The 12,991-nt window shown below is 39.8% G+C and overlaps 1 protein-coding gene across 1 annotated transcript; it reads right to left on the bottom strand.

Moving 5' to 3' along the window:
- Nucleotides 1–3,094: 3,094 nt before the first annotated feature.
- tmco1 (transmembrane and coiled-coil domains 1) lies at nucleotides 3,095–10,340 on the bottom strand. The gene is made up of 7 exons (XM_007895635.2): nucleotides 9,918–10,340; nucleotides 8,714–8,791; nucleotides 7,575–7,634; nucleotides 7,023–7,069; nucleotides 6,557–6,624; nucleotides 5,317–5,461; nucleotides 3,095–3,779 (listed from the first exon to the last, which is right to left on the bottom strand). The coding sequence occupies exons 1-7, from the start codon at nucleotides 9,985–9,987 to the stop codon at nucleotides 3,681–3,683; spliced, it is 567 nt and encodes a 188-aa protein (XP_007893826.1). The 5' UTR covers nucleotides 9,988–10,340; the 3' UTR covers nucleotides 3,095–3,680.
- Between the last annotated feature and the right edge of the window lie 2,651 nt (nucleotides 10,341–12,991).

The raw sequence follows: 12,991 nt of genomic DNA, 5'->3' as shown, positions 1-12,991 counted from the left end.
CCCACCCCCTGCTTTTTAAAGTGGATTTCTTCCACTTTTTGGGGGGGTTGAGGGGGGGGGAAAGGCATTTATAATCTCCTCCCTCTCTCTCTCTCTCTCTCCCTCCTCCCCCCTACCCCCCCCCCACAAAAAGAAACGGATTTCCAAAAAGGCTTGGGAACGGGATAATAATTCCTTCGAAATGATTAACCCGTAATCGACTGGGGTCACCCTTCGCTCCCATCGAGCGGTTGTTTTTTTTTTATTCGCTGCTGCCCGCGCGCCCCGCACGAAAATATACCCACCCGGTCAATATTCACTTTGCGGTCTGCTCGGCGAAGCGCCGTGAGACGTCTGGAAGACGTGAAAAGCGCTATATCGAATATCGAGGATTATTATTGTTGGTGGTAGTCGTCTTTAAACACCGAGAGTCATGTAGCTCAGTGGTTAGAGCGCTCGCCTTGCGAGCGAGACACCTGGGTTAATTCCAGGCAGAGGGCGAAACCTTGGGCAAGTTTCCTTACTCCACACAGAGCCTAATAATAATCCCTCCAAAACCAAAAAACAATAATAAATTGGTCATTTTCAATCTACGACTGTTTGTGGGACATTGCTGTGCGCAATTGGCTGCCGCGTTTCGCCCACAAAATATATACGGTCAATTCACTTTACAGTCTATTCTGTGAAGCACTTTGAGACGTCGAAAAGACGTGAAAAAGCGCTGTATCAAATGCAAGGATTATTATTATTATTCTCAAAATCGACTATTGTATTCTGCTTTGGAAACATGAAATGTACAAGAGAGTGGGAGGCAGGAGGAAATGTACATCATTGGTAAATGTTAGTGATAAAGGGCAGTTAGTTATATATCACTCACCAACATGTCTCATTGCTGCTTTAAAGCCTAATCAAAAGTGCGATGATCTATATTCCCAATTTATACAACCTAGACGCGGAGTAGAAATGTACAGTCTTTATAATACACTGCAAAAAATTTGCAACGTTATCAGCATAAATATTACAATAGAACATTTCAGGTCGGGAGGACTCCTCAAATGCTTCATAGAAAATACTGCAAACGGTAGTGGTTTATTTATTTTAAGCAAACACTTACAAAATACTGAAAGTTTTAGCATTCATTCCTATCAATTTAAGCAGGTCAGACTTTATTCAAGAGCTGGGAGTCTTTGCAGGTCCTTTTCGAAATTGCTTGGTTTGGTTCTCACTTATAGTTTCTTGCTCTTCAAACGTTGCATGGTTCGTATCTGGGATCATAAATTATGAATACTCTATGATAATACTTGTATTTGGTATAACATCAAAATGTTATAGCCAGACCCCTCTCCAGCCTCAACAATTTTTTTTAATTGAGTATTGAACTAAGGAGAAATTCAGCTGTGAACTGTATACTTATTTTCCAAAACAACCCAAAAACATTGCAGCGTTTTAAATGTGTGACCAGACAGATAGTCCTTCTGGGGCTCTGCATTCCTATGAAAAAATCTCCAAACAGGTGGTATCTGCCATAACCTAAACAAGCCTGCTTTTTCAAAGTTCTGTCCCTCGTGTAGTCTTTTTCTGTTTTAATTTTGTAATTGAGATTTTCAAAGAGTTTAGCACAATAACATCAGTCCCATTTATATATCATCTCCCTGTAATCATATTCAAGTCTATCGTAGGCTCCTTGAATTTTGGCAACTTCCTATTCCACTTGTAGTCTTGTGCCATCACTTGGTAAAGTTATCAACTGTGCCAGACTGCATCTCCGAATTTCCTCAAAGGCTCTAAAAGGGTTACCAACAACAATGAATTGCTTTTAGATAGTGCCTTTCAAGGGGGGAGGATGTCCCTGTCAACTATTTTGAAGTTATAACCTCACGTTAAAACCAAACACTGCTTCCTATGGGAAGGGATGAAACACAGAAAATTGGGTTGTGAAGATTTGATTTTTAACTATTTCCCCCCAGATCATTAAAGCAGATTTATATGTGTATATATATTTTTTTAAAAAAACATGTTCAATTTCAATTGCTAACTTTTGCGTCCTTATTCAGGTATTCAGTTCTACCATTCACTTGGCACACTCAGTCAAAGAACTGAAGCTGCAGAGACAAATTTACATGATATTCCCTAACTGTTTGATTACCACAAAGAAAACACCTCCAAGAGCTATACAAAAAGTGACAATTTGTGTTACGGCTGTAACTGTGAACAATAAATTATAATACTGAAAGTCTTATCATGTTTTACCATTGAAAGCAACATCTGCTGATGGGTATCATCAAAGTCCCTTAAGTTCCAATGAACTGGTATTTGATTTTGTTTTGTCCATTTCAATCAGTCTTTACATGTTAAAATATCATAACATTAGGATACGAGTGTGTTGAGTAACGCTAAGCAGTGGAAGGTGTGGGAGCTGAAAAATAGTGAACCATCCTAGGTTCGTGACCATCATTCATTTTTTCAACAATCTGCTTCAAGACAGTTTCTATCACAAGGCTATTTACATTCACTGAAATGGAAAATACTGAGCGACTAACAGGTAACTAGGAACAATAATAGTAATTGTTGATGTTAAATCATATTAGGATTTTTTTGGGGGGAAAAAAGCATGGCACCAAATTCTCAGACTACCTACATTTTGTCTCATTCAAAGTAAAAGATACAAAGTACTTTCAATTTACACAATGGTTATTCTTTGAAGTCACTTGATAGGATACGTTTATATTTTAAACCGATCACCCTCATCCCCAAAGTTTGCAGGAAGCAGTGACACAAACTACATTGATCTGTATCTAGGCTAATCTTGGGTGATACAATGCTCATTCCATTGCTGTCTTGTTTACAGAATGTCAGACAATAAGTTTTAGTTGTAATCATCCATCCTCACCATTTCAAATTTTTATTTTTGAGAACAAACTGATAGATATAGCAGCAATATTCTCAAGATTGATGGCTTGAACTTCTTGACTAATAATTTTTTTGGTCCTTGTTGCAGATTTTGTGCCAAATTGTTCCACTCTCCAGTCCTGATGTTTACAAACTGGTATGGCAAGATGATAACAGATTCTTCAAGTTACTCCACCTAAAAGAGGTAAATGACTGCTCAACTCTCTTCCATTTTCAAAAACTTTTAATTCAGAACATGTACTTGTACCTTAACAGCCTAGCAAACTCCACATTATAACTGACAGAGTTTTGGAAACATGTAGTCAAATTTAGATTTCTTCATTATTACAGATGACATTTCTATGGAACTCAATTACTAGACAGATTGAAAATGCAAAATTTATTTTACAATAACGAAGCATTACAGAACTTCAACTCTCAATTCTGAGGTAGACGGCCTCTCTCCTCCATCCCATTTTTTGTTTAAAGTGTTTTCTTTAGAAAATCCAGTAGAAATGAATTACTTAACACATGATTCTAAGAATTCAATGTCCCTGTCATAATAAAATTACTGATTCAAATAAAACTGAGAAGTAAATTTACTAATTTGTACATCAGTGCCCTGGTCTAATGTGGTTCACCTGCTCAAAGCTGAGAGCAGCTGGGTATTTTTTACTTATTTTGCTATCTTAATCTAGGAGGTATTTCACTTATTGCTAGGTTACAAAAAGTCCCACTTTAGCTGCATAAAGCACGATGGGACATTTAGTAGGTCAAGGCGGTTTCTTGTTCAATACTGATCTGCAGCTGCATTAAGAAAACTTGCTGGCTTGAGGTGGGGGTCCCAGGAAGCCTCCAGCTTGTTTGGTAGCTGCACGGGACGGAGCCAGACCGAGGAGCTTCTGAATATTCTAAGAGAAAGAATGGCAATGTTTAAGTGCAATTGTCTTCACAAACCTAATTAAATAAAATTGGTCACTGACTCCATGGTTTTTTGTGAGATTTTGCTGTGTGCAAACTGGCTGCCGTGTTTCTCCAACAGAATACAGTCAATTCATTTTACAGTACATCCTGTGAAGCACTTTGAGGAGTCTCAACGACTTGATGGGCCTCTATATCAAATGCAAGGTTTATTATATCATCCTACTCCTTTAAATATCAAAAAATGAATAGATCCTGAGAACAATAAACTGAATTTAATGAAGTGCAAAATAAATGATGCAAAAAATTAAAACAATGAAGCTGGAAAAGCTTATTTGAAGCCAATAACATTTTAAAAATGTTTACACTCAGGAATTACACACTTTGATCTATACAAAATAGTTTCCCCAAGCACAGGAAATTAGGAAATTTAAGGCAGGATTTATGATTCTTCCTTCCTTTCCAACACAAAGCACACTGCAACTTTTTTAAAATGAATTCAGAGTAAATATGAAACTCAAACAAGTCATGGAATTACAATTTGATGCCATGATCGGAGAGTTAAATTGAGAGGGATAACCCTCCATTAGAACGTACAATATTAGGAAGAAGTTAGAAACAAATATTGCTTGATGTCTTGATGTCTCCTCATTGTCTTACCTTCATCTATTATATGCTGTAAAGTTGCTCTCAACAAAGCACTTGGGAACTAAAATCCATCTCAATTTCACGTGCCTATTTTTCAGTATGAGAACTAAAATGGTTCATAACAACATGATGGGCTTTCTTATCCCTACTTTTCTCACACAGACACAAATCTACTCCACTTAATACTACTCAGTAAAACTGAATAAAATTGAAAAAATAATTATCATCTATTGTACTCTTATCATGTTGTTATGAACCATTTTAGTTCTCATACTGAAAAATAGGCATGTGAAATTGAGATGGATTAACCAGTCCAACTGCTTTACTGAGAGCATCTTTACAGCATATAATAGATGAAGGTAAGACAATGAGGAGACATGAATATATCAAGCAATATTTGTTTCTAAATTCTTCCTAATATTATACATTCTAAGACAATGAACTCTTACCGACTAATCAGAGAAATGCCATTTAAGCACAATCACATTTTTTAGAAAAATACCTTTACTTGGTATTAGTTGATGGAGGTATATATCATCACTAGAGTGATAGAATTTAATTCATGTCAATCGAATTTGATCAGAATAGTGGCATTGCTAATCTAAAATCAGAATGCACTGAAGTTAAACGATCTAGATTGGGTGGACTATATGACTAGTTATTGCCATTATTTCAACATGCATCAGAATTGCCTTGCTTTATAGGCCTTCTTTGGATTTTGAGCATAGAGAAATATTTTTCTTTTTAACTCTTAAGTAGTTAATTAGACAGTAATCTTGGGATTGAGTTTTATTGTTAGTCTGATTCCAGTGACAGTTCTACACAGGTAGATGCCAGTCGAGACACTTTTAATCTTGAACTTAATTTATGGTTGGTTACCTGTCGAATAGACATGGTACATAAAATGTACAGGAAGATGAAGGAACAGTCAGTGTAATCTTCTCCAAGAAGGTTGCGGTGGGATAATCCCTGGATGTATGACAGTGGGACAAATGGAAGTCTTGCCACCACTCGACCGTCAAATCTGAAAAGAATAAAATTCAATGCTATAGAGTACAATTTATTTTCATAAGTACACAGGAAGAATGTTCACTTGAACAAAGTACAGAGCCATGTAACCATGCCTGATCAAAACACAGCAACTGAAAGAGAATAGTTAACTTTGATTTGGCTGAAAAGCAGACATACACTTCTAAATAATCAATGTGCTTGAAGTATGTCAGTGATATCAGTAGGCAAGAGAACAAACATTAATGCTTACTGAGGTCTCACAGCAGAAATCCTGCTTCCTAACACCATGTAGCCTGCTAGATAACTTCCTAAAAGTCTGAAAGCCCATTTTGATTTTAATTTTAATTGCATCACTGACATAGTAATATAGCAACTAATAAAACTATTACCCCTCAGTCTTGTGCTTTACTGTAATCCACCAGCTAACATTTTTGCCAACAAATGAAGATTTTTGGTAGAAATGATTAACAAAGTTTATTTTCTGCAGAAGTCTTAGTTACCCTGCACAAAAAGGTGCAATTCTTAATCAATGAGACCTGAACTGCTCAAATACCAGCTTTAAGATGCTGAAAGTCTCTATGTTTGTAAACTATGACTGTTTGGGCTTTTTTGGGCAATGAACACACAGCATCTGAAGTACATCAAGTTATACCACTATTTGCACAAGAATTAGAGCCTTCAATCATGGTATAGACTCAAGAACTTTGAGATATTAACATTATAAATGTATATGTACAGCATTCTGTATTAAACTGCAATATTGTCAGCTATTCAACTTTGTCTATCTTTTACTCTGTTGCCATGTCGGCAACCAAATGTAAAGATTAGTAAAACAAGAACCATGCAAATGTGTAACATAACCGCCTCCAGACTTAAAAATCTACACATTAGATCTGAACCATTTTCATCAAATTTACTCTCATGGAGCATCTGTTATGAAAATTGGGTGAGTTTTTGTAAGTTTTGAACAACCACAAACTTCTGACTTACCTGTTTATTTGAATTTGTTTTAAAATTTTAACAAATTCTGAAATTTTGAATGTTCAGAAATAAACAAAAACTATGTTTTAAAAACTAAAATCAGGATATTGTGCTTTGCACTACTTACATGGAATTAAACATGCCCATCAAAGCAGTGAAGCAAAATCCAATCGCAAACATGGACTTCATTCGTACCTATGTGAAAATAAAAAATAGTCAATTCACTTTACAGTATATTCTGTGAAACACTTTGAGACATCTTGAAGAGTGATAAGGCACTATATCAAATGCAAGGACTATAATATTATATTATTATAAATGATTAGGAAACTGAATGACATTGATCTGGAACATTTTAAAATACACAGATTTCACACGTTCAGTACAATCAACTTTGTTTTCAAATATGAGACACAATATAAGTGTAGACACATCCCCTCAATGATACTGCTTTCAATTTGATATTTCTAACAGATCAATAAATGAAAATCAATGAAAAAATGGAAATCAAGGATAACAGAAACCACAATATTATTTGAAAATGTAATTTTGTATTATATCAACATTGGCTAAGTGGGAAAAGTTCCACTTACCATGGAGAGATCACGATTATTGTTTTTCAGCTTTTCCTCTTGTCTCTCTGAAAATAATATTCAGAATCAATTTTTCTCTTATTAATCCTCTGCCAAGTCAGCTACTATTGTCATGCTCACTTCCAGCCAGAGATAGCTGAAAGAACTTTGTCTAGAACTTCAATAAAAATTCAATGCCATTTCAAAGCACCCTACAGTTAGGTAAGATGAAGCATGAGTTTTAGAGAGTTTAAGGTAACATATCAGAAGAGCATATACATTCAGCAGCCATTTTATCAACAAAAGACTGTTGTTTTATCAACCAAGTCCTCCCACTGAGTCCTCCCAAGAGGAGTCCTCCCAGATGAGTATAGACAATGATGAAATGTCTGTCTGTGTGTCAATCTACATTCCATATTGGATCCTTTGGTTGCAAGCGTAGCTGCAACGGGTCCATATAGTTAATAAATAAAGGTACGACTGATGAAAGATCAGTTCTTACATTTATAAATGGACCTGCAGGAAATTGCTCCTAAACAAATCATTTTACCAAGATAAACTACCACACTTTACCTATTTTCTTCTTTTGTTGTTTCCCAGCAGATTCTGTGATGGCCTCCTTCTTCTTCTCTACTATTTAGTAAAAAAAACACACTATAAGAAGCGACAATTGTTTTTGGATGAGTCTAGCGGCAACTAAGTTATCCAACCATAGATACTCATTAGGAAGGCAGATTTTTCATCAACACAGGTTAAAAATCTCTCCCAAATGTCTTGGCTTTTTTTTAAAACAGTGCAGAAAATCAATTCCCAAATTACTACATTTTCTGGATAGGGCAATACAAGGTGTAGAGTTTAAATGAAAATATAAAATAATGAAAAATGCAGATCATCTGTGAGATTGTAAATCCTAACTTATTTTTCCATTGTGTTGTATTCGATTTTTGTGCTCACAAATTTTTAAAAGCCTAAAACTGCACATTAAAGTGCACTGGTTTTCTATAATAATTGAACATGGCTGGCAGAAACACGAAAACAAACAGAATTCTTATAAGCACCTACTTCACCTAAGAGAACATGAAAAGGCTGGTTAAAAAAAAGCCAATCTTTTGAGAAATAAAATCAAGTACTATATAGTGATAAAGCTGTTGTACCTTCTTAAGAAATAAAACCAGAAAATGCATCCTAACACTTGAAACTGCTTTTTATGGTGCTCACTGTTGAGATCAAACTCAATAAAAAAAAGTTCTTGTCACTCATTTTCACCACAACTTCAGGACTGGGAAAGTCCTTACCCTCCCCATACCCTTGTAACCCTTCATTACTTCTAGTGCTTACTTCACCCCTCTTATCAATTTCAGCTGGGGGTCCTGCAATACCACAGTATATAGAGGCCCAAATACAGCGGGGGGCAGATGTGGGCTAAAGTTAAAAAGCTACAGGCACTCAGTATTTTCATCAAAATGCTGAATCTGAGGAATAGATTTTCAGATTAAAATTTCCTATTTTTACCTGCCGACTCCAACTGCCGACTCCAACTACAGCAGTTTCCCTAAATCTGAAAAAATACTGCATCGCACAACAGAAAAGCACTTTACGAAACACAGCATCTGTTTTCGCAAAATAAAAGTTTACTGTTGATTATGTCATTTTATTTTGATTGTTAGCAAAAAAGTACAGTATTATAATAAGTATCCCAATTTAATACTTACATTTCTTACTCTGTTTTTCTACTTCTGCCTTTAATCGTTTATATTTGTCAGTTCTGTACACCAGGACCCATGTAATACCTGAAAACGCAAAATGTAACAAATGAGTCAATCGTTTCCACATACAGAATAATTTTAAGACTCCAAATTAAACAAAGAAACGGCATCTGAACTGTAAAGTGATTGTCAGATAGTGTGTATGTTATTTAAAGATTTGTGTATACGGACACAGTGACTGTATACTGACCCGGTCACTGTATACTGATACAGTCACTATAAACTGTATACTGACACAGTGACTGTATACCTTATACTGATAGTCACTTTACACCGTATACTGACACAATCACTGTATACCGTATACTGACACAGTCACTGTATACTGACATGTTTATTGTATGCTGTTTTGATCACTGTACACTGACACGGTCACTGTATACTGACACTGTCACTGTACACTGACACGGTCACTGTATACTGACACTGTCACTGTACACTGACACTGTATACTGACAGGGTCACTGTATACTGACAAGGTCATTGTATACTGACATGGTATACTGACAGGGTCACTATATACTGAAACTGTATCCTGACACACTCACTGTATACTGACATTGTCACTGTATACTGACACTCATTGTATACTGTATACTGACTTTGTCACTGTATACTGACATTGTCACTGAATACTGACACTCACTGTATACTGTAACTGTATACTGACATTGTCACTGTATACTGACACTGTATACTGACACTGTCACTGTATACTGACACTGTATACTGACACTCACTGTATACTGACACTGTCACTGTATACTGACACTGTATACTGACACTCACTGTATACTGACACTCACTGTATACTGTATACTGACACTGTATACTGACTTTGTCACTGTATACTGACATTGTCATTGAATACTGACACTCACTGTATACTGACACTGTATACTGACATTGTCACTGTATACTGACACTGTATACTGACTTTGTCACTGTATACTGACACTGTATACTGACATTGTCACTGTATACTGACATTGTCACTGTATACTGACACTGTATACTGACACTCACTGTACACTGACACTCACTGTACACTGTATACTGACATTGTCACTGTACACTGACACGGTCACTGTATACTGACACTGTCACTGTATACCCGGGAGGGTCAGGGCCTGTCGGGCTCGGGGCTCACCTTCGGCCAACAGGGCGGTGCAGACTGAGATGAAGACGATGAGGATAGTGTCGGCGAACATGGTACTCATGGCCGGCAGGCGAGAGGCGGCTGTGGGTCTGTCGTCCTGGGGCTTCGGCTGCGTCGGGGGGGGGGGGGGGAGTGCGAGTGTGTGCGGATATCGGGAGGGAGTGCGGATGTCGGGAGGGAGTGCGGCGGACTCTGGGCTCGCGAGCCGCGGCCGTTACTGAGCTGCCGCAGTGCCTGCTGGGAGTACGAGCCCCGGGCTCGGGGGGGAGGGGGTTAAACCGTTGTTATTGCGGTTTATTGGTGGTTCTCGGGATCACTGTTAAGACCAACTCAACAACTAACACAATAACTCACTAAATACTGCGGTTTACAGCAAAAAATACACAAGACATGTGTCGGGGGTGGGGGGGGGAGGGGGGGCCATGACGTCGTGGGGGCGGGGAGAGCGCGGGCGGCGCCTTGTCTCCTGATTGGAGGATTGCCGGCGGCTGTTGGGTTCTCTGATTGGGCGGTTGGGATGTCCATCAAGAGACGTCACCTGCAGCCCAGCTCACTGTCCAAACAACAACAACAACAACGTGACACTTACACAGAGGCGCCTTTCACGTCGGGAGGACGTCCCAAAGCGCTGAACGGGTCAGGTGTCGGGGTCCGGCCGTGGGGGAGGGGTGGTCGGTGGTATAGGGGTGAGGGAGGGCGACCGAAGGCACGGTCGAAGAGGAGGGCCTTGAGAGCGGCCTTGAAGTTGGCGAGAGAGGGAGCGAGGCCAAGGGGCCGTGGGATGGCGTTCCAGAGCGTGGGGGCGCGGAGAGGCCTGAAAGCCCGGCCGCCGATGGTAGGGGCGGAGCCCGCCGAACGGAGGCGGGCGGGTTGGTAGAGAGTCAGTAGGTCAGAGAGGTAGGAGGGGGCGAGGCCACGGATGGCCTTGAAAGTGACGACGAGGATCTTGAACCACATCATCATCATCATCATCATCCTTACATTTGATACAGCGCCTATAATGGTGAAACGTCTTGTGAGCACTTTCGCAGGTAATTACTGTCAAGTGTAGCAATGGCGTATTTATTTTGTAGCCAATGAGGGCTTCCACAATTCGTGCCCAACAACGTCCAACAAACCTCCAATGCGTGAGCTGATGAAAGGGCATAGCGGTACCCGGGGGAATTGTGTGCAGCACCACTTTATTGTCATTTGAGAAAATGACAGAACTGGTGATAGGGGGGAACCCCCGTTCTTACAACCATACTCCTTGGCTTCCGTCAACGTCTTCTGTCCTGCGGCTCTGACCTCCTCAAGCTCCCCAGCCGATCCCTCAGACTCACCTGTATACAGGTGCACAACCCAGGTGTCAGGTTCGACCCACACTAACCCCACACCGGGTCCCTGACCAGGACCACCTTCCTCCACCTTCGTCACATTGCCCGTCTCCGACAGTACCTTACCTCAGACACGGCCGAATCTCACATCCATGCATTTGTCACCTCCTGCCTCGACTATTCAAATACCCTCTTCACTCATCTCCCCAGGTCCACCATCCACAAAATCCAGCTGATCTCAAACTCCGCCGCCCGCATACTCATCTACACTAAACTCTGTACCCCCATCACACCAGTCCTAGCAAGACTCCACTGGCTCCCTGTCGCTGAATGGACTGCTTTCAAGATTCTCACACTCAATTTCAAATCACTTTGTCCCTTCCTTCTCCATCTTAGATCGTGCCTGAAGACCTTCCCCTCCGGCATGGCATCGTGCTGCACCCTGTCAAGCGCTCTAGGACGCGCTAAGACATGTGAGGGGCGCAGTTGTTGTGTGTATGTATTCGTATTTGAGCAAGTTGTTTGCCAAAATCCAGTTAATTGTTGCTTCAAAAGGATGAAAGACACAGAAAAGGAGGGGATGGGGGGGAGGTCAGGGAAGACTCTAAAGGTCAAAATTGGCTACATCCACTAACAGTGTCAAATGCACTCAAGTGGAGCATGAATGAGCTGCACAAGAAATAACAATTTTTCACTTTCAGTTATTTACGCCAGTGACAGTCAATGGAAACTCTCGGCCTTCAGTAAAGGTCAAGTGCAGTTTTAACTGTGCTTAGTTACAGTTGTCAAATTGAGGTGGTGCAAGGGTCTTTTTTAATTAAAACCAGTTTGTGCTGCCTTTTGGCAGTTTGAGGGGCTGGTGTTTTTGGTAATGCATTTGTGTAGTCCTATATCACAGTGGTTAGAGTGGTCTTCGCATGCGAGAGACTTGGGTTCAATTCCCGGCAGGATGAAACGTTGGCCAAGTTTCCTTACTCCACATGCCTCTGTTTACCCAGCAGTAAGTAGGAACCCAATTGTTAGTGGATTGGAGGATCGCTTTTCCGGGGATAATAATCCCTTAAAAAAAATTAAATTAAATAATTTGGTCGCTCAATCCATGATTGTTTGTGGGACACTGCTGGGCACAATTGGCTGCCACGTTTTGCCCCCAAAATATACAGTCAATTCACTTTACAGTAAGGCCTAGGTCAACTGCAAGGATTATTATTATTATTATTTGTGAGTATTTTTCCCACGAGGAAATCCATTTCCTGACTTGGCTACCTAATTCTAGGAAATAGTCAAACTAGAGGTAAGACGCTCAATCATCAAATTGGGAGGAATAGCTGCTCATTCTCACCCTCCTGTTACCTGATCCTCCATTTCCCAGTGTAGTGTGCAATAAACTGATCGGACGGTCACTGCAGTGGTTTCTCAGGCTGACCCAGAATAATATTCCTTGCATTTGATACAGCGCCTCATCACGTCGTTGAGACGCCTCAAAGCACTTCAAGGTTGCGAGGACGTTTGAAAGCGCTCCGCGGGATATTACCCCAAAGTGTTGAGGCTGCGTATTCGGTGTCGAAAATTAACGTTGAAGGCGAATTCCTATTCTTTTGGGGCGAAAAAAATTGGGAGGAGGAAATGGAGAGACCTCATTCGGGGAAAAAACTAAAAAGTATGTCCTTTTTTTTCTTCCTTTTTTTATTAAGAAGGGAAGGTAGCAGCTCTTTTTTTTTGGTGGGGGGGGAATGAAACGTGAGTTTA

Source organism: Callorhinchus milii, unplaced genomic scaffold, assembly GCF_018977255.1.
Source record: "Callorhinchus milii isolate IMCB2004 unplaced genomic scaffold, IMCB_Cmil_1.0 Scaffold5, whole genome shotgun sequence".
Taxonomy (NCBI): Eukaryota; Metazoa; Chordata; class Chondrichthyes; order Chimaeriformes; family Callorhinchidae; genus Callorhinchus; species Callorhinchus milii.
Note: the sequence above shows the minus strand (reverse complement) of the source record. Positions and strands in the feature narration are given on the sequence as shown.

What these genes read in the sequence shown, in the direction of transcription:
- tmco1 (XM_007895635.2), bottom strand. Translation starts at nt 9,987, where the DNA reads ATGAGTACCATGTTCGCCGACACTATCCTCATCGTCTTCATCTCAGTC. An exon ending in AGAAAAACAGAGTAAGAAAT is followed by an intron (nt 7,635 to 8,713) that starts GTAAGTATTAAA and finishes TTTACTAAATAG; the next exon opens with TAGAGAAGAAGAAGGAGGCC. An exon ending in ATAATCGTGATCTCTCCATG is followed by an intron (nt 6,625 to 7,022) that starts GTAAGTGGAACT and finishes ATTTTCACATAG; the next exon opens with GTACGAATGAAGTCCATGTT.